This window comes from Copidosoma floridanum, unplaced genomic scaffold, assembly GCF_036245765.1.
Source record: "Copidosoma floridanum isolate Cflo_tuat_1 unplaced genomic scaffold, Cflo_Japanese_pri ptg000019l, whole genome shotgun sequence".
NCBI classification, from domain to species: Eukaryota; Metazoa; Arthropoda; class Insecta; order Hymenoptera; family Encyrtidae; genus Copidosoma; species Copidosoma floridanum.
This window is the reverse complement of record NW_028321896.1, coordinates 14,563,046-14,584,720: the sequence shown is the minus strand read 5'-3', so window position 1 is coordinate 14,584,720 and position 21,675 is coordinate 14,563,046. Positions and strand designations below refer to the sequence as shown.

At 39.9% G+C, this 21,675-nt stretch overlaps 1 protein-coding gene across 1 annotated transcript; it reads left to right on the top strand.

Moving 5' to 3' along the window:
* Positions 1 to 114: 114 nt before the first annotated feature.
* sky (GTPase-activating protein skywalker) lies at positions 115 to 19,521 on the top strand. Its single transcript, XM_089593382.1, has 14 exons — positions 115 to 353; positions 2,176 to 3,134; positions 9,158 to 9,371; positions 9,552 to 9,858; positions 9,961 to 10,149; positions 10,300 to 10,424; positions 10,513 to 10,659; positions 10,735 to 10,869; positions 10,964 to 11,179; positions 11,750 to 11,779; positions 15,575 to 15,661; positions 17,275 to 17,433; positions 17,706 to 17,935; positions 18,036 to 19,521. Exons 3-14 carry the CDS (start codon positions 9,300 to 9,302, stop codon positions 18,175 to 18,177), a joined length of 1,839 nt encoding a protein of 612 aa, XP_089449508.1. The 5' UTR covers positions 115 to 353; positions 2,176 to 3,134; positions 9,158 to 9,299; the 3' UTR covers positions 18,178 to 19,521.
* Positions 19,522 to 21,675: the final 2,154 nt, after the last annotated feature.

Sequence of the window (21,675 nt, the reverse complement as noted above, 5' to 3'; positions counted from 1 at the left end):
CCGCTCGAGCGATCTCCTCACTTTTACTTATCGAGTGAGCATGAGTGCACAGTGCACCGTGCGAGCAGAAAGCAGAATTGTAGAACGGCCCTGTTAAATTGTATTGAAATCCTTCTTGTGCGCGAATTAAAGAAAATACAGTACTTGTATAGCTAACTTTTGTTTGATAAGATAATAAGTGTGTGTCGAGACTGTCGAGTACTTTTCGTGTGCGGGGGCGTACTATACGCTCGACGATCGAGTTTGGCTCGGGATTACTTGTAATATAAGTACACTGGGTGAGGGAGAGATTACAAAGAAAAAAATCTCCACGCCGATTACACTACATATAGTGTGCACATTATTGTATGAAAGTAAGTACAGCACACTATACCTACCTTTATTGTAGTACTGCACATGCATGGCAGAGAGGGTGAAGTGTGAAATCGTAAGTAGGCATCTGTTTGAGATACGTAAACGTAAGTATTCGTTGTGCTAATGTGAGTTTATTTAAGCATGTTGAATGTACCGAGTCAGTGCTAAGTGCTAAGAATTCGGTGTTTGGTAAGTTTAAAGTGAACGAATGGACGGACGAGAATAATATTGAGTATTAAAACGCTACGTAAGTTATGCCTATATAGGTACTTCGTAACTTCACTTTACCGTCTAATGCCTATCACTCGCAAAACCTGCAAATAGAATAGGTACTTACCAGGCAAGTACCAACAAATAATTTACACTACTGTATGTGCAATGGGCTTAATTAAACAACAAGTGCAGTGTTTATATAGTTTAGGGACTAAATCGTGTGATTCATGTGTCATGTACCTATACATCCATACAAAAGTTCACAGGCACTTAGGTTACTTAGGATATAGTACGCATTACACGTATATATGTATATGCATGACGTGACTTTAAAAGCAAAGGTTTTTTCCATATACCGTCGGTTTTATTTCTGTTCAGTATTCGGTCAATGATCAGGATAGCGGTGGGTACCCATGCGATCGTAGATCGTAGCACACACTGTTATGCATGCAAGTATACCTACTTATGATAGGTACGTTATACATTATACCCTCGACATTTCTTACCCAAAGGTACCAAAGTAAGTAGGTATATATTATACGTATATATAGTCTTTCTTCACGAGAGAGAGCGATAGCAGAAGGGAAAAATCTAAAAGCGCTTCGTGTGATGTGCATTGTACCTTATGTATATACAACAATGCAGTGATGGATTTTACCTCAGAATCCGTTAACATTTCCTTTTTATATAAGTTTGATTACTGTAAGGTATTTTCTGTTTTTCGAAAGTCTCGAACCTTTCTCACTTTGCAATACTCACAGGGTTAAAATAACCATTTTTTATATGTGCACAGGCAGCTCATGTTTTGATTAGTTCTTTGGGATTTTCCACTATTTTTCTCCCTTCTCTCTCTTCCTGACGGTGATGCCTATAGGTATATGCATTTAAATTTCTTATAAATTCTATAAACTCCCGTGTTATTTGAGGGGAGACATCAGAAATTACGACTACGTAAACAATGGGGCTTTTGCTTGGTGTATTTTACTCTGCACTATCAGCACTTGAATCTATTTAATACAGGCTACTATATTATATCCAGTGAACATCTTGCAGAACCTACCTGGGCATTGTTTGTTTAGTGTATTTGTTAAGTACGCACATTAACGTGCAATACTGATAAATGTATTTTTTTTTTTGCATTTTCGTGCCAAATGCATTTATTATACTTCATATTATATGCAGGTGGGCGATCTCGTTCACAAAACTCTATTTTCATCAGCCAGTCAAACCCGATCAAGTGTCATCTCTTCGTGTGGGTCTCACACGCGCAATTTAACCATCTATTCTGTACCTACCGTAATATTCTCTATACGACGCGCATTACAACATGCGCTACTTACTTATATTAGGCAGTGCCTGCAAAAAGCCGTAGCCAGCAAATTGTTACACACACACACACACACACACACGTGCCTAGAGGAGGAGAGTCAGGAGAGTACGAGAGAGCCGAGTCTAGATCAGTGTTGTTGTACCACCGCAGTACAGCTTGCGGCAGCGCCGCTGCTCGATCGTCTCTGCTCTTTCTCCTTGGACTCCGATTCCAATATAAATCTCATCGTCGCATCACCCTCTCATATACATATACTGTATACTTTTTTTTTTTTATAGGTGCATAAAAAAACCGGATAGTGCATCATCTCTCGACAAAATAAATCGTCATCACCGTCGTACCACGTACCATCGTCAGAAAGAAAGAAAGGAGGGAAGAAAACAAAAAAAGAAGTTTTTTTTTTTTTTTTTGTTTCCCCCGTCCCAGTGAAGGATCAAGAAGAGAGGGAACAAGTATATCAATACCCACCGCCTACTATTAGATTTTTTGCTGCTCGCTCAGCTGAGAGATTGGCACACACGCACCAACCACCCACCCGCGCTATATATCCCACACACACGTAAATAGTATCCCCCACCTTATCGGCGTGTAACATCGGGAGAGCGAGAGAGAGATTTTTCATCTCTCATCCTCCCTCTGCTCGTGTTCTCTGGGCTTGATCGGTCGGTGCGCGCGCGGCGCGCGCCGTCGACGAATTTCCGACGGGAAGAGGAGAGGCCGCTGCCCCCCTGGGACACTGCCGCTGCCGAGGAAGAGGAGAACAATCAGAAAACAGCAGCAGCAACGGAAGCTAGAGGAGAAAGAGGAGCATAACTGCACTGCACCTACACATATTCTATTATTATTATTATTATCATTGTCAAACGGTGTGAAGTTCATGCACGTCGACACAACGTCGAATAAGAGGAAAACAACGACGAAGACGACGACGACGACCGGGACTAAGAGGAAGCAGTTGTTGTTGTTGTGGGTGACTAGGCAGGAGAAGCCGTCGCAGGTAGTGGTTCAGAGGCAATTGCTCGTGGCAGCTACCAAACGCAGAAGAGGACGACGTAGACGCGAATCTCACGTTGGTCGTTGCAGGGTGAACGAGCTGGGCTCGACTCTGGACTGTGGCATCAGTTTTCGTGGCGGTGGTGCGGGTGGTGGTGTCTGTGACGGTGGTAGTAGCAGTAGTAGTGCCATTCCACGGTTAGACCGGCTCGTCGATGATCGCATCTTCCAGAGATCTGCTGCAGTGAGTACCTACGTTTTATGCATACCTATACTCGCGCGTGGATTGCGCGGAATAGTGCAAGATATCAATTTTATTTTTATACCTGGAATTAAAACGCAAAATTACTTTTGTCGTAATAATATTTTTTTTTTTTTTTTTTTTTTTTTTTAGATGAGTTGACAAATTTAAAGTGTCCGTAATACGTATCACGAGGCAAAGGAGGCGAGCTTCAAGTGCCGCTTTTATCGATTCGAGCGCGCCGATGCGACCTGTTCTTCTTTTATTGAAAAATTTCGAGATTGATAAGCCACACACGCAGCCGTAGATCGTAGGGTATACTACACTTGCCACCAAAGTCACGATTAAGTAAACCCGTGAAAACAGCGTGCAGTACGAGATTTGTTTAAATCGACTGAACGGCGCTCGCGTGGGCTTCCCCTCCACACCCTCCCGCAACACACACACACGTATGTACACACGTACACTCTCTATCATATCGCGCATCGATTTCGTAACATGCAAAACATAACGTTATTACGTCAATGGAAACACTGCGGCGTGAGAGCGGATTGTTCGAAAAAGCAACGAAACTAAACAGCCCAGGATCGTCGTTGTCGTCTTTACGTCGGGGTGTGGGTGTGTGAGTGGATTTTCGTCTGTAAGCGTGTGCATCTCTCCTCTCCTATTTTATAGCGACACAGCAAATTTAAGCCGTACAAGTGTCGCTTCTCCCTCCGTTTCGTATCACGCGAGAGAAAAGGAGCGATCAAGAGAGAGAGAGAGAGGGAGGGAGAGAGGGAGGTACTGTAAGTATTTAATCGCACGTATATACGCGAGTACATCCATATACCTACACTGTACGTTTACGGGTGTGTATAAAAATATGTGTACGATGTAAGTATAGCCGTACTACGCGATGGTATATTATCTCGGGCGGTACAATAAATTTAGGTTGGTGCCTCGCAAAAAAAAGAAAAAGGTTTTTAATTCGATAAACAATAATTGGGTTAAAACGAAAACACCGCCGGGAGTTTTGTAATATTAGCACCACCAGCTCGAGGAGCGGGAAAGGCCGAGGAAGGAAAATGCCCGGTAAACCGATTATAAAGTGCGAACTAATCGCTTTCGAATGTCTATCCGTATACAAGACGCGTTCGATCGTCGTTTCGTACATACTTATTGTTTCAGTGTACGTATATACACTTGTTACAATGCTGGTCCGGGTGGTGCATGTACGGCTGCCTCGGTGTAACTAATGACGCCTCTGGAAAACTAGTACGTCTACTTAAGCGCGGAAGAGATCTGATGAAATAATTTTGAGGCGTTTAACTTTGACACCGGAGTCATCGTCGCCGTACATTAGTACATAACGTACCCTAACTCTCGTGTCTCTCCGTCCCTCCAAAGAGCGGTTCAAACGAGCTTCTCGTTCATTATTTCTCATCTCTTTTTTTTTTTCTTTCTTCTTCTTGAATCTCTCAAAAAGCGCGTAAAATTAAACTTGGGATAAATCGGTAGTAAAAACATTATTTGTGTACCAAATATGACTGGTCGTACCACATCACAACGCCACGTGATACAAGTTTTTTCATCATCATGAGAGAATAGAAAAAAAAAGAAAAAAACGGATCTCGATCGATCGAGTAAAGGGTGGGACTCGTGTTGCAGCTTTCGATCATCCCAGAATGAACGCACCATTGACTCTCCCTCCCAATCTTAACGAACGAGAAAAAACAAAGACACATGCGAAAGCAGAGTCCAAGTTTCTTGAACAAACGAGGCTCAAGTCGCGCATGAAATGAGAAGGAGGACCAGTCCACCACAGCGTCCTCGGGGTGTGTGCGCCATCCACCCCCCCATCTTGCCTACCTGTACCCTCCGATCCACCCACCCCCCCTAAGGCAAATTCTTCGGCTCAACTTGGTATACGTTTCTCGGGAGGAGGGAAACGCCTACGTATATACGTACCAAAAGGAGGGGGAGAAGAAAGCTCGAGCTTTTTTTCCCGGGCCTCGCTGCTGAGCAACCGATCTCGGGCTATTAGGCCTCTCGGCGTCTCTCGAGGACAAACGCGACGAGGGAGGAGGGTGAGGAGGAAAAAAAATTTTTTTTCGACGTTAAGCTCAATATCGATCCGTGGGGGTAGCCGTGCACAGCTTTCCTCTTGTTCCCTCATACGTATACCACCCACCCAGCGCCTCTTTTTTTTTCCTCCGCTGTAGCCGCACTCTCTCTACAGCACGATATACCTTCCAGTTATAGAGAGGATTGACTAAGGGACCTCCTTGTTTGTATACGTGTGTATACCTTGAACGCGTGCGCGGGGGGGTTCGCTCCTCTTTGGCACGTCTGACGATGCTCTCTGCTCTCCCTCAAGCAAGAACCGTAAAAGTTTTTACAATTTACCTACACGCCCGGGGGTCGAAAGTTAAGTAAGTCTGCGCCCTTTTCACGTTTACTGCTGGTAGACTCACACCATCCCAAAAGAGTTTTGTATCTTTATTTTTTATTTTTTAAGTGATAAAAATCGATCCTTCAATGATGATGGATCACGAGTCTTTGTATCGCAACAAGCACGAATGCTGCCAATCACGATAACGCGCTTATTTTTTTTATTTTTATTATTATTATTTTTTTTTTACTTCATTGTCTGGTGCGGATCAAGTACACATTTCTTTCCGCTGCAGTTCCAGATTTATCGATCTATACACGTTAAAAACGTCCTATGTACCTTGTAGAGTACTTTTCTCGCTTTTCTCTTTAGCTCACAAAAGCATATATAAACGCACGTGTTTGTGTGAGATTACAATAATCCAACCACGCCCTCGTTTTTGTACTAGATTGATATCTTTTTTTTTTCCTTCTTTTTATGTAAACACAAGTACCTTTTCATAATAAACACCATACCTTACATACATACAGTGACTTTTTTTTGTTGGACGAAAATTCGAGGTGTATAAGTAATATGGTGTTGTGAATCGCGTCACTGACTTCCAAAACCTTGTTTTTTTTTTTATTTTTTTTTATTTTTTTTTTTTATCGATACAAGTACACTGCAAAATGTTTAATTAATGAGCATAATACGTGTACGGGTTTACCTACCTGACGTGCCGTAAAACGGTATTTTTACCACTCGTTCGGCATCTACATATTATACTATAAATAGGGGTGCCATTGTATAAATATTTTATAACCTTATCTTGGAGACTCACCCCAATATATATATATATTTGTACTTTGGAACGCGCGTTCGGTCACGCGAAACATTCGTATTATGAATAAATTCATGAGAACCCGAAGAAAGAGAATACCCACTCCTTGCGTATACATAATATGCACACGGCGCCCTGCATGTTACACTATACGTTTCACGGGAGCTTCTTCAATATTTATTAAGGTTTGGAAGACAAGATTGTACATGTTACACTTGCGCGAGCAACCGAGGGAATAATCGCGCGAGTATTTTTTTAACTTTATTTATAATAAATAGCCACTCGGTTAGCGTAAGTTTTGGACGCGAGTCAAGAGTGTTGTACGCGAGTTTGCCGGCCGGTATTCGATAAATAAAGAATCTCATCTTGAATCCATTATTTCTCAAGCCCCATTCAGAAAAGTTGAGCGCGCGCCTCGATTAAAATAATATACGTATGCGGTCAGAGTTGAAAAATTTTTTACTCGTTTTCCCGTCGAATCTGTGACTGCGTGGTGCGAAAAAGCACCTTATACACATTTAAAAAAGGTTATTGTGGGTGTGATCGGTAAGTAGACAGCTAAAAAGAAAAAAAAAAAAACTTGAGCGTCTCTGAAACTGTAGATGGTTCATATTATGTACAAGATAATAAGTATGTACAATGTGTGTTTTCTCCAAGTCTCGTGAGCATCTCAAGCGTGCAAAATGGTACAACGAATACTCGGGCCGAAGGTGTGTTTACGTTGCTCATGGTTTTCGACGTGTGCCATTATACTCCAAAATCTCGATTCTCATTTTCCCTTTACTTACATACATCATCCAAAGAGCAAAAATATTTTAGAAAAAACAGATGTCGCGTGTGTAAGCACAGATGTTCATTGCCGTGCACGGCGGTGTGTAGGTCGCGGCACAAAAGTCTCATAGATCTGACCTCCATCGCAAGCGCATCCGAGCACCTACTTATAGACTCATGAATTTATTGTATTTTTCTGTAGCAAAGTATACATACGTATGTGTTTAACGATCGGGCGAGTACCGTCAATGACGACGAGACCGGGTTAACGTACAAATATACCTTTTTCAGTTATTAACACACACCTGTATAGGTGCAGCTGGCCTTATGTCTTTTCTTTCAAATACTTGGAAAAAAGTAAACAAAGTGGACCATATAGATTCATTCCGACCGATACCCATTCATCGCGAAAATGTTACCGATCACCGGTACGGGGAAGGGGGGGGGAGCACAATTCCCCACAACAATATAATATAAATAACGCAAGACACGTGGCTTGGAAGTGTGCCATCGAGAGCCGTTTCGAGAGCAAGACTCTCCAGTGCGGCTATATATATACATGTACAATATGCAAGCGGGATGGAGTTTAGTCCGGCACTAAAAGCTCCCGAGCGTTCGCCCGAATGACTTTGATTTCAGGCCGCGGATACACGGAAAAACGATTTAGCCGCCACCGCCGCTCGTTTGATTGCCGATCCTCGATGCCCCGTATTCTCGTATGGGTCTCTCTACTCACATCTCACGTGCATTAAGGCTCTCTTTCTTACGCCCGTGTATTTATAGAGCCCGTCGAGTGCAAGCGCGTGCTGGTGCGATGATAGGTGTATATTCATGCATCAAAAAGAAAAATCTCGCTCTCTGTTTTCGTATCGCTGCTGCTGATGTCAAACACCGCGAGAGATGCTCTCCATGTATATCGCATGCTCTCCTATCTCTCCGGCCGACACTTTTCTTCCATCGATGCGTCTCCCTTGTCTTCTCGCGGATGAAAAATCACCCACGACCCGAGGCCAATGTCTCTCCTCGCTCATTGTACATACAGCTCCTCGTATAATTCTCAAAACACAAAGCTCGTATACGCGCATAATTTATGCAAATGTATTCCTTTCTTTGTTTCTTTGCGAGTAACGTGCGTGTATATATACATATATGTATAGTTACTGGGAATAACACCGTATAGAGAGAAGATAAATCTTGTACGAGAAGGGGCTCTTGTTTTTGCACGGATATAGGTGGTGCGTTGCGTTGAAAGTACCCCGCTCTCTCGTTTTATGTAATACATATATACATAATTATACCGCGCAGAGATGAGGATAAGTGCCGATTCAGGGGAGTCAATTGAAATCGTCGAAAATGGGTGTAATAACGCGCGTCTGGGGCAAATATCACGTGCATCTGTATACATAACGAGGTGAAATAGCCCTGGGTCGAACGAACCGCATAAATAACAGTACTTTGAGCTCGTCGACGGATTCATCTCTGTCCGTCCATCCGATGCGCATCGTAAAAATATATATGCAGTTTGAAAATGAGCAGTGGTACATATGTGTATATATATATAATAACCCCATGACGAGGAGGAGTGCACAATCGCAGCGAACACACATCGGTACAGTTATGTCGGGATGTACCTATATTGTGTGTCGTAATGTAACGTGATGTTTCTACCGCGGGATATACACTATATCTTTATAATACCTATCTGGCTTGATTGACTTGATTTCCGAATTAATGCGATAGACATTACAGGCACACTTCTTAACTATTCGCGACGAGGAGGACACAATACATATAGAATAGGATACAACGCGATACGTGTACCCACATATATTATTATATGTGTGTTTGAGCGTTAATTCGATCGGATTGGCCTTTCCGACACTGCGCGTCGTCGTCGCCGTACCTATACATCGCTGAAATATTTAGCAAAAATTTTCAATGGAATTGTTTTTTTTTTTTTTTTTTTTTTGGCGGGGGGGGGGAATTAAAACACCGATTTTTTATATGTATCGTGTGTGTATATGTATAACATGTGTAACGTGGATCTTTTGATGCTTGCAGATGAGCGCTCAAACGTCCAAGGAGATAACGTAAAGAGGAGGCTCGCCCGGACGAGGGTAGAGCGCGCGCGGCTATTCCGTCATAATGCCCCTTGCACCGTAGCTCGCCGCTGCTACTGCTGCTACTGCTGCTGCTCTCTGCCATGCTGGTCACGCAGTCGCCCTGCTCCATGGACAATAACAGCGCGCCGTCGAACATGAGATCGTCGGTGACTGTTGCAGGCCCCGGTAGTGGCGGTGGTGGTGGTGGTGGCGGTAGTGGTGGTGGCGGTAGAGCTGGAGGTGGCGCCGGTGGTGGTGGTGGTCGCAACAACAACAACAACAACGCGAACAACAACAGCAACAACAATAATAATAATAACAACAACAACAACAACAACAACACGGCCGACGAGGAGAGCAACAACGTCGTCGACATTGACGAGGTTTTTCCGCCACACGTGGACACGAGCAACATCGTCGTGCAGCCGGAATCCCCGACCAGCAAGAAGCAGACCCTCAAGACGTTCAAGGAGATCAGTGCCCTGCTCCAGGCGGAGAGGCTCAGGGATGTCAAGATCGTGCTCAGGGAGAACGCCTGGCCGTTCAACAACAACATAAGGAGCCAACTCTGGCCGGCGCTCATAGCACAGCACAGCAAGGGCAACAATACCATGGACGGCTACTACTGGGACATGGTCAGCCAGGTCTTGGGCACTACGGGTAGGAAGCTTTTTTTCCTCTTCTTCCTTATTCTACTTCTGTTGTTTGTGATTTGTTGAAATAAAAATTTTCTTTTTTTTTTTTTTTTTTCTCTTCTCGCAGAACTGCCGGAGCAACCGATAATGCTGCCTCCGTTTGTTGACAGTACGCATCTCTTGGCGTATAATCTCACTCGCAAGGGTCGAATGGTCGTCGACAGAATCGTCACGGTCCTGGGCTACGCTTGCCCGGACATTACGTACAGCCCCACGCTTTACCCCGTGACTGCGATTCTTCTACATTTCATGCCAGGTTTGTTCCCTCGTATATGAGCGTTGATCCTCGTTACTTCAATTACAAGCCATCCGCGTGTCAAAGTTGCCTGATATTCACTGTTTAAACGTAGAATGGTTTTTTTTTTTTTTTTTTTTTCTTTTTTCAATCGAGTCTTTGATGTTACAGAGGAACAATGCTACCACTGCATACAGAGTTTAGTGGCGTCAAAGAAGAAAATGTTTATCACGCAAACAAAACTTCTTTACGAAGTGACGTGGAAAACGGTAGAACAAATCACGAGAAAGTATGTGGTACGTATTTGACTCGTTGGTGTTTGGCTGTACCGTAGTGCTTGAAGGAGATGAGTAGTTTTAATAGAACTTTTATTTTTCGCGATAGAAAAATGGTGCAATTCATTTGGCCAGACACTGTTCGGTGGCGAGGTCAGAAAGAATCTACCAAGACTGGGTTTGGTGGATTCTGCAAGCACTTCCGTTTCAACATCTAGTCAGAGTTATGGACTGTTTTTTACATGAAGGCATTAAGGTAGGCAGAGGAAAAAGAACAATCAATTTTCACCCACAACTTTGTTTACTGATGTTTTTTTCATTTCATATTCAGGTCTTCTATAGGGTAGCTATGGCTATAGTTTTATTATTCTATAAATATTCGTCACCGCAAAATTCTGAGTGGATGGCTGAAATCACCAAACATGGCATAGACAATACCTTCATAAAATTTTGCAGTACGATACCGGTAATTGAAACACATTTTCCTGTGATAATTTTTATAATCATGAAGTTCATACGTTACACATTGTGTTTTTTTGTTTTTTTTTTGCTACATACAGGTGACACCGGCAAAGTTTTTACGAACTGCATTTGGTATCCGCAACTTGAGTTCGGCTTACATATCAAGAGTATTCCTAAGCATCGAAATGAACTTGAAGAGTCGAAACGTAGTGTCACAGAGTAAAATGGTCAAGTCCCGATCTACAGATACATTACCAACAAGTCAATCACAGATGAACATTCAAATGATGTCCCACACCCTCACGATAAGAGAGGTAAGTGATTTCATTGTAGTTGTAATATTAAAATTTTTTTTTTTCACTATTATAATTTGTATTATATTGTTACTTCAGTAAAAATATTCAAGTACTAACGTAGAAAAGTATATACATTGTTTAAATTTAAGTTGGAAATATGATTTTTTTTTATTGAATGTTTTTAACTTGCAATTTATATTTTATACCTTATTTCTTTCTTATTTATTCCTTTTTCTCTATTCTATTTTCTCTTTTTTTTCTAAAATAAAAAAAATAAAAAAATAATAACAATGGTGCAGGGTTAATATGACTTAAAATGAAAGTGTCATATTTTAACAAACTTGGTTTTTGTGTAAGATCTATGGACGCTTGTTACCTCATTTTCTATGTGTATTACTTACACGCCGTACCTATAAATACAACTATTGTATTATCGTTGAACAACGCCATCAACTATTTTATCATTCGTAAATCGATAAAGAGACAAGTTAGAGGGTTCCTTATTTAAATGAAAACTTTGTTTTAAAATTAGTTGAAATCGACCGAAAACTGCAAAAGATTGTTTTCAATGATTCACTTTGTTTTCAGAAAGAATGTGAAGACACGTACAAAGACAGGGTATTGTATTATTTATCTTTTTGGACAATGTGCCGTTCGTTTCATGTGCTACCTTCCATTTTTTTTTCTCTGAATTGTCTGCCCTTCCTTCATCAAAAAATAAAAAAAAAATACAACTTACAACTCGAGTTTTACGCTCATCAAACATCTGTTTCTTTCCTTCTCATTCATCGCGACACTGTATAGCGTCGTCTCTCGGCTTTAATCGCTGTTATACCATTTGAATGCTACACATGCAACCGCTGCTCTCATGTTTTACTTTAATGTTTATTCTCAGCGAGTGGTGATAACACTTAATAAATTTATTGCAGTGTTTTTACCTTTTTTTTTTTCTGTGTGTACCATTAATCATGAGTTCTTGAACAAAAAAAATTTCCCTAAAAACATGTGATTACCCCGAGTTTAGTTTTAACACACCTAATTCATAACTATAGCAGATTTACTTGACACTCTCGCAAAAAAAAAAAAAAAAAAAAAAAAAAAAATGGATTCTCGTGCTTTGATTAATAATTATGAAAGAACCTCAATACGATCAGCCGAATTAAATTTAAAAAAATTACGTTTCAATACCGTGATACCGCACGTTTCACTTGTTTTACGTAATCAATTGACACTCGAGTGATTCTCCATTGTACATCTTGATCTCCTGCCTGCCGAAGAAAATAGAAGCTCGTAAGGTTCATGAAACTTTTATCGCCCGCTCGTACTGGCTCTTCTAGCCAAGATAAAAAAAAAATCAACGCCCACGAGTGCTGAACTCTCTTTTAATGTACCAAACGAGCTCGCGAGTCAATATCCAAAAGCTCACTTGTCGGAGGGGGAACTCACCGTTTCCGCGGCCACTGCACGTATCCTTGATACACGTACGACTATATATAACCATTATAATGCCTACGAATTATATATACGTACTCGACGACGATATGTTTGCTCGGGATAAGCCGTATACTTGTGTATACACTCTTTATTTACAGACATGTTCTATGTACATTGTGCACTTGCAGCGTCAACGAGACGAGACGCTCTGTAACTATATACATGCTTTGCTGGCGCATCTATATTTTTCACGTTTCCATAAAAACACACGACACCCTCTACACGACTATCGAACCACGAATTCTAACGAACTTGTCCATCATTTCTCAATCTCTGTTGCGAGGCACATGTGAATTGTCCATTGTTACCGATGATTGTCGTTTGTGCATCATCACTCATCAGCTATATTAACATATTCTATCAACCTCCTGTCAGTTGAGTATTTAATGCAGGAAGGAGCAAAATACGAGTCTCTAAAATTGATGCCGCAGCACCTGTATATCACATATATTTATACTCCATGCTCGGTCCATGTCTTTGAAATTTTAGTCTCGTGGAAAAAAAAAGAAAAGAAAACAATCAGGAAACAAAAAGCGTCTGAAATGAAGCGATCATGCATTTGTTATGGAATTTTTTTGCTCGTCGCATGCTCTATGAAAAAGGCTTGGTACAAGCTTGCAGTTATTCGGGCCCTACACTGTCTTGTGGTTTTTTTTTTCCTCTCCATATAGTTTTCATGTACGACACTAACAAAAAGAAAATCGAATGAATTAACTCGAATCTTAACGATTGATTGGCTGCATGAGTCTGCTTATCGGTGCCTGCGACTTCTAGATGAAAATCCTTCCCAACTCCCAGCTGCCGCAGTGCACCTCGTGCACTTGCATCGAATGAAAGTTTGCGCCTATACTTGTAACAGTCTCGGGATTTTTCAATGGAAGTCCGGTGCGTTAGGGCATGAAATTAAGACGAGGAGCAAAAGTTGTTTGTTCACCCGTATAGTGTAGTGGGAGAGAAAAGCACGAGGAGAGCAACGAGCGTACCTATATACGCGCGCGGTTTTCTCTTTCTCCCGCCGCGGGGGCAAAAAGTATTCGTAAACAAGCCGCGCGTCTATTTTCAATCGCGACGAGAATGAGCCGCTGATGCACGAAACTCGTGTGGCTCTCCCTCTCTCTCCCTCCCGTGTGTACATATTATTTTATGAGCAAAGGCACATCGGAAAATCTTGAAGAACGATGCCGATGGTGTACCAAAACGAATGATTATTTTCTTTTTAAGCGCATATATATAGTACGATGGATGCTCCACACACTGTTATGTTTATCTGTAGAAATCAGTTGTGACTGATGAAGAGTCAAAAAAAAAAAAGCCCTAAAAAGTTTGTCACGTTACGTTTTTGTGTACATATAAAATGAAGTAGGATAGAAAAAGACAATGGGAGTAGGGTTTCTCGAACTTTTAGTTACTAAGTATACTTAATTTTTTTTTTTTTTTTTTTCTCATCAACAAAAAATGTTTGATGGATCGTATCAAAAGTGAAAATAAGTACCCTGCGCTGCATGCAAACGAGCGAAACGGTGTACGTGTGGTTGTTTGTATACTTATGCTCGTTATGCATATACGCATATATGTATGTACACATGTATAGATAACACGTGTACGTGCGTCAGTACGAAAATAGATTTTACACAAAGCAAAACATATATAAGTTATTGAAGGCACATGAACGCGTTGGGCTCTCTTATATTGTTTTCTTTTTCTTTTTTCCCACCACCCCCTCCTCCTCGTTTTTCTTTCTTTAATTGTTTTCTCAACAAGTTTTTGTTTGCTCTCCTCGACTCGTTGTTATGTACCACATTTTTGTTCTGTCATATTTTCGATAAGACTTTGTTTTCCAAAGGAAGTTGTAAAAAGCGCCTTTATCGGCCGTACATACGCATGTGCTAGTAGATTTAATTAATGCGAGCGCTGATTATACCACGACGGGTAAATCTGTTTGCAAACAGTCGGTGCCTCTTCGCGATGCTGCGTCTTGTCTCACATTTTTCGAATTTATTTATTATTATTATTTTTTTTTCTCTCTCTAGAGCGATGAGCTCCGAAGATTACGGTAACGGAGCGTTTGTTTACGAAAAATCGACAGGCGCGAAAAGTTTTTTTCGCAAACCAAGAGATAACGATGCTCTCGCGCAAACTCGATGAATCGGGTTTATATACGAGGCCATGTGTGTGGATTTTTTAAAATTTCGGCCTCCGATTCGTGTGTATGCTTACACGTAATATTTAACGCGAATCCGTAAAAATTTTTCGACCATGGGAGCACCGGGGACGTGCTTCAGTTTCGCGCGCATTCCTTCGAGTTCGTTACCCTCCTTCGTCCGAGAGTAACTCGCACATACACGGGCGCGTGCGTGCCAAGTAATTTGTGCTTTAATTAAAGAAATTTTTTTTTTCTTACGAACATTTTTGCTCGTCTTAGTGCCAATACATGAATCGAAGTAAACGACGAGTTTCGACATTTGCGGCCTCGTTTGGATGTGGTATATTGTAGAATTTTTTATGTTTTTTTTTTTTTCATGCACACTGAGTCGATGCTTGTAACACATGTGTACCCAAGATATATATTTTTTTACAACAAATGATAAATAATAATAAATAAATAAATGATTTATTGAAAAAAAACAAAGCATAATCAAATACATGTATTGATAATAATTGGTGTTGGACCAAGAATTTTCACAAGTTCCGTATGTTGTCTTTGTGTTTGCGCTGCCTAACCATCACTCGCCGGCCTCTGCCCCGTCATAATCTCTCTGTCGCCGTGTGGAATTTTAAAACTCACCACGCAACGCACCGACCTGATGACGACGATGATCATGTTGTGCATGTGTAAACGAAATATAAAAAAAAATAAAAAAAAAAAAAATTATTTCAAAAAAAAAAAAATATATGACAAACAATGATTACTAAACAAAGGGAGCGCACAGTCCTGGACCACGCGCCCCCTCGATGGGCATTTACCCGATACAGAGTATACGCTCTCAGATACTTGACCCACCCGACGTAAGTATACCTTTTGGACTGGCTATAGACAAACTTGCCCTTTTTTTTATTTTCTCTCTGTCTTTTGATGTTGATGTGTATACAAGATTTTGTCGTATATACATACCTTGTGTAGAGACTTTTCGTTCTTAATTTTGTTACGATGATCATACAATTACATACGCACATGTACGTTGTATATTATTATTATTACGTTGGTAGGTGACATTTTATTTGCGTTATGTCTGTAGCATGTATTTAATTTATTCATTTATATTCATGTATAGATAAACAGTTGAAACTTCCCCATAGATTGTATTGTTCGTATGCACAAATGGATTTCGCAAGAGTTACAGTTGTTTAGCGAACCGCTTACATAATTGCCATTTTTATTCGAGCGACAAACGTATACCCCGTAGACACAGCCTCATGCGATGTAAATACATGTATATATCATCATTTTCGCTGTTGATACAATTTCGACGTATATATATACACGTGGTGTGTGCATATTATAATGCCAGTTTGTGCTATTCCGAAAAAATTTCACGTGTACATCAAAAGAGTTCAGGAGCAGGAGAGGCGCGGAAGATCATAGCTTTTCCTTGCATGCATGACGTGTATGTATGTGTGTATCTTTTTTTTTCTGCGTCTGGGATGTTTCACGGTTTGAAGAACCGTTTGATCTTTTTTTGCGTTTTACGCGCGCCGAGAACCTTCAGTTATGGCGAAACTTTCTCCGAACCTCGCTTCCTTTGACTTTGGTTGGAGTAACGCCATTGCTTTTTAAATTTCACCCACGTCACCTTTGCACAATCACCCAATATAATATTGTCCTTCTTTTTTTTGTGTACCGTCAACTCGCTTGGCTTTGATTGTTTAATTTTTAAGCGAAACTGTTATGCCGCATGACCTGTTTTTTTGATCGTTGCTCACACTAATTATCTAATGTTTCACCGCAGAAATTAATACGCCTATGATTTTTCTAACGTGCACATTTAATGTTGTAGTTATTAATACTTGTGTAGATTTTTTTGTTTTTTTTTTTTCAACATAGGTACTGTAGTTGGAATATTGTATACTAAAAGTAAATTTCTTTTGTTTATTAATTTGTACATGTACCTAGTGTAATTTTATTTATTTATACACATTTACCTGTTCCATAGTTATAGTTTTATAAACTTGATGAATTAACATTTTGTTATCAAAACATAAAACAGGCTGCCATAATAAATAATTAAAAGCGCAGTATTTTTATGTATCGTATACCCACGAAGAAATGAAAGAAAATAATAGTGAAATGTCGCGTAACGAACCGGTACTTTGATTTTCCCGCAAAAAAGCCGACTGAAGTTTTTGCTTGTTTTGCACAGCTTTGAGATTTCTTTCTGTTTGTCAGATAATTAATTACGGCAGGCTCGGTAATATTTTCTTTTTTGCATTTAACGAGTTCCCGCCTGATGCTGCGACATGTGCCGTGCACCAAAAATAATAGCCAAACGCACCCGCGGAAACCGTCGGCTTTCAATCTGTACCCATAAGCTTAAAAAAAAAAAAAAAAAAAAATCAATCAATAAACATCTCTGTATAACACAATTGTGTGTGTGTGTTGGACGCGCGCTTGTCTTGGGCAGTTGTTTACGCTCTGGTCGTGGCTACCCGTGCGGATAACGATGTACCAGCCGATATTGCTCTACACGACCGAGGAGCACGGCTGCTCGCTCACGACTTTCTACGTCCGGGTCGAAAAGTACGAGCCGACCCTCCTCATGATCAAGACCTGCAACAACGAGGTGAGTGCGTTTTGGTATATATGTATACGTACTAAATTTTCATCCATTAGGTGTACCTATTATGAACGCAGGCAAATTGGCATTGTTGGCTCGGGTTCCACGTTTCGTATACCCATCAAGGGGGAAGACACAATCGTTAATTAAATAGTTAAAAAAGATCGTGACCTTTTTTTTTGACCTTGAAGCCGGGATAAACTGTTGAGTCTGCGATAGTCATTGATTATAAGTACACCGAGTGTTTGTTGATGTGTGGTCATTGTTGGGCGTTACAGGTATTCGGAGCGTACTGCTCGACGAGGTGGTGCGAGAGAAACATGAAGGACGACAAGGGCCAGAGACAAGCGTACTTCGGGACGGGTGAGACCTTCCTGTTCAGCTTGTACCCGGAGCGAGCCAAGTACCCTTGGGTCGGCATGGACTCGTCGCACAACGATTCCCGGGTCCACCACTCGGCGGAGCTGTTTATGGCTGCCGACTCGAAAATGATCACCATCGGTGGCGGGTATGCTTTTGCACTTGCTCCTCCTACCTTATATACACCCACCTTCCTTCCTCCCCCCCCATTGATTTTTTCTTTCAACGGTTTGTTTCGATGGGCGCAGGGACGGCCAGGCCATTTGGATGGACGAGAACATTAGGTACGGCAAGACCGACCGCTGCTCGACCTTCAACAATCCGCCCCTATGCGCCAGCGGTGACTTTGAGATACGCGTCCTCGAGGTTTACGGTTTCCACGGGGCGTAAACGAAAAGAAGAAGACGATGATAATGAGCCAAAAGCGACGACGACGCTTTGCAAAGTATTTTCGATTTCCCTACTGCCATTTACGCTCTCTCTCTCTCTCTCTCCCTCCCTCTGTCTTTCTATCTCTTTCTCGTGTATCCTCGTTATATCTTCTCTTAGGGCCCATTTCATTGCCATCCAACAATCACGCATCATCCCCGTCGTCGTCGTCGTTGTTCAACGAATCACGTGTTTTCCTGTCCCTTCGAGGCTGCGTTCAATGCTTGCGCTTCTTTTGAGAATACCGACCTTATGGTTAATAATATTATACACATATATTTAATACATACGTATATAAACTTGTAAATGTGAGCGTGTGTGTGTGCGTGTGTGTATGTACTCGTGACTGTCTTGAATCAACCCTCGTTGCAAATCGCACGCAAACCCAAACGTGTTATGTTATTATTATCGTGCATACGTAAATTGTTGGTGAAACGAGAAAGCACGCGGACAGCCCTATTTTAACCTCGTCCTCCTTTCCTTCTCCTCCTGTATGTGTTATATATGTTGTTTCTATCTTGCCACGAGGAAGCTTTATTACGTAAGTTCGAACCGATGTATAGTTGTTGTGCATGTATACACACGTAGATATACATTATTATTATTAAAATTGCGGAATCCGTTTTTTTTTCCTTTTACAGTCTCCTAATCGACGAATCATCGTATTATCATCATCATTATTATTGGTACACGTAGCATAGGCCCCGTTGCTCGTAATAATTGTTTAGATTTTCGATTTGTTCGCTGTCCACCGGACTAATCGTAATGTATATTTTTTACGATGGTTCTCTCTCTCTTTTTTCTTTTCTTACTTTATTTTATTTTTTTCTTTAAATTGTATGTGATAAGGAGTTGGTGGGAGAAGAAAAAAAACAAAACAAAAATTTATTTTTCATTCGTCACGTTGTTATGAGGCCTACATTATATACATTTGACAAAAGTATAATGATGTATTTATATATAGTCTATTTTCTACATTTATATCATATACATATGGATATATACATAGATTTATACATTTGTTTTCTCTTCATATACATTTATCAACGAATGAGTGAACAAAACAGCCGTTACTATCTTGCACGTCTTGCGAGATCAGCGCCGCGGCTGAAAGAACAAACATTTTACGACAATAATCCTTCAGAAACGGAGCATCCATGGGATACCAGAGTTTCAAATTTCTTACTTTTTTTTTTTTAGAGGAAGGAAAGGGAAAACGTCATTAGACCTCAAAACAAAATGAAGATCACCAACCATTTTGTGTGGGTAGAGACATACATAAACTATTTTTTTTTTTTTTTTTTTTTTTTTTTACATCAATCATATTTCGTGGATCTTGTACTGACTTATCACCTAACATAAAAATGGCAGAGATGATAAATTTTTAAGGATTACTCGTCATTTCCAACGTCTATATGTATAGCATTTAACCGACTGTGCCGCTGTGGCTCGTACCTTGCGTGTACATATTGATTTAATTACGATTTTTGATATTATTATATGTTTTAAGGTTGCATCATTAATTGTACAAACGTGTGTTGCCTTGTAATTCCAGCCTTGTCATTATAGCTTTAATTTTTTCTTAGCTGATGAAACGAAAATTTGTTTGCTTTCTATTTTTATCTAGTAAATTTTTTTTTTTTTTTCCCTACAACCTATACACTTATGTATCGCGAATGTAGGAATGTTTTTTATGGTTGGTGCAACTTCATTCGATAAAAAGGTATGCGATTTACAAGCGGTGCTGACTCGTAAGCTCGAACGTAAGACTCATTCGGACACGCGTGTCTTAATTATTATTGCAACCCTTCCAGGCTTTAAAGTGGAGAAAATCATAAATAAAAAAATGAATAATATAAACATAATGTGACGCTTCGCTGTTGATATGAATAAAAAAAATAAATAAATAATTAAAAAAAAAAAAAGATATTTTTCGCTTGCGTTTTGTTCTCGTTAATAACGTATCTGTAACCCAAAACAGATGATGGCAGAAGTGGCTGGCACCACAAAAGTATAAAAACGAAAGAAAAAAAAAAAATTTGTCGTTTACACGTTACTATATTAAAATCGCGACGCGTACATCCGATGCGTGTGCATGTATTTTTCTTCTTCCTTTCTGCTATGACGTACGTATACGTAATATATTATATATATATACAAACGAATGATAACAATAACAATTACTCTGGTAAAAATATTTCTTACCCGCGCAAAGTATTCGAGAGGAACGGGAACAAGTGAAATCGACGTGACTCCAGTATTATACATATACAACTGAGTTAAACTGACTGATTGTTGAATGATTAACGAAACGGTGAAATTAGATCGTTGTAAGTAAAAGTAGGTAGGTATCTGTTTGTTTTACACGTGAGGATGTGGTGAGGGAGTTTTTCGTTTGGGAAATATTTTTACCAAAACGCGCGCGCCCGCATAATATATATATAGGCGCAAACACGTACACAAAGATGTTTATTATATTATACATTACAAATATACTTATATGAGATAGAAATGTTTTAAGATTCGGTATGATTGGAGAGAAAAAAAATCACATAACGTGTGATTGGATATCTTTACGTTGGCGAGGAGCTGCTCCCTCGCGATGTACAAAGTGCATATTGTGTAAGATTATATATATATGCGCTGTTAGATATTTAAATATCAAATGTAATGGATGATGATAAATCACCTATATAATGCGCCTGAATATAGAAAAAAAAAAATGAAGAGAAAAAAAAGCACTTTTGCTCCTGACAAACATCACGTGATTGACTGAAGGAGAGAAAAATATAGAAGAGAGCATGAAACGTGCGTATCGATGCATATCAGATTCATTTCGTTAGCGAGATGAATTTATTATTTTACTTTCCTTAGGAGAAATAAATTTCCTTCTGTCTTTCCTCTATCTGTATTATTACTACAAATTTTAGTCTATAAAAATGTTGAAAAAAAAAATAAAAATAATAATTATTGAGTCCTAAAGTAGCGAAATGTACGAAAATTTCCATCATTGGTCATCTCAAATAATATTAAAAAAAAATTATTTAAAATTTGTCTTGTTCGTTGACAAATACTCATAATTTTTCAAGTTGTGTTAAAAATTGAAAAAAATTTCATTTCAAAATTTATATTAAGTTATGAAACATTGTTTCATTTTAATAAATATTAAGTATCGAAATATCACAGAACAAAATATCAATGTAACAAAGGACACCCAATGGCTGTTTTCTACTTCTCATTTTTCGAAATTTTAAGTATAAAGATGTTAGTTAGGCGTGACAAAACAAATGAAAAACTGTAGCACATGATTTTGAAGGTTGTTAATGTATGAAGATAGCGTTGTACAATGTATAGAAATAAAATTTGAGCAATCCTTAGGTCATACCTGCGAGTGGCAATTAGTGGCGCTATTTACAATCAACAAGTAACAAGTTTTTTTTTTTCATTGTATTAAATTAA

Excerpts from the sequence above, each read along its gene's own strand:
- sky (XM_089593382.1), top strand. The coding sequence starts at position 9,300 with ATGCTGGTCACGCAGTCGCCCTGCTCCATGGACAATAACAGCGCGCCG. Across the intron at positions 10,660-10,734 it reads TTTTACATGAAGGCATTAAG|GTCTTCTATAGGGTAGCTAT; the intron begins GTAGGCAGAGGA and ends TTTCATATTCAG. Across the intron at positions 15,662-17,274 it reads AGATACTTGACCCACCCGAC|TTGTTTACGCTCTGGTCGTG; the intron begins GTAAGTATACCT and ends TGTCTTGGGCAG.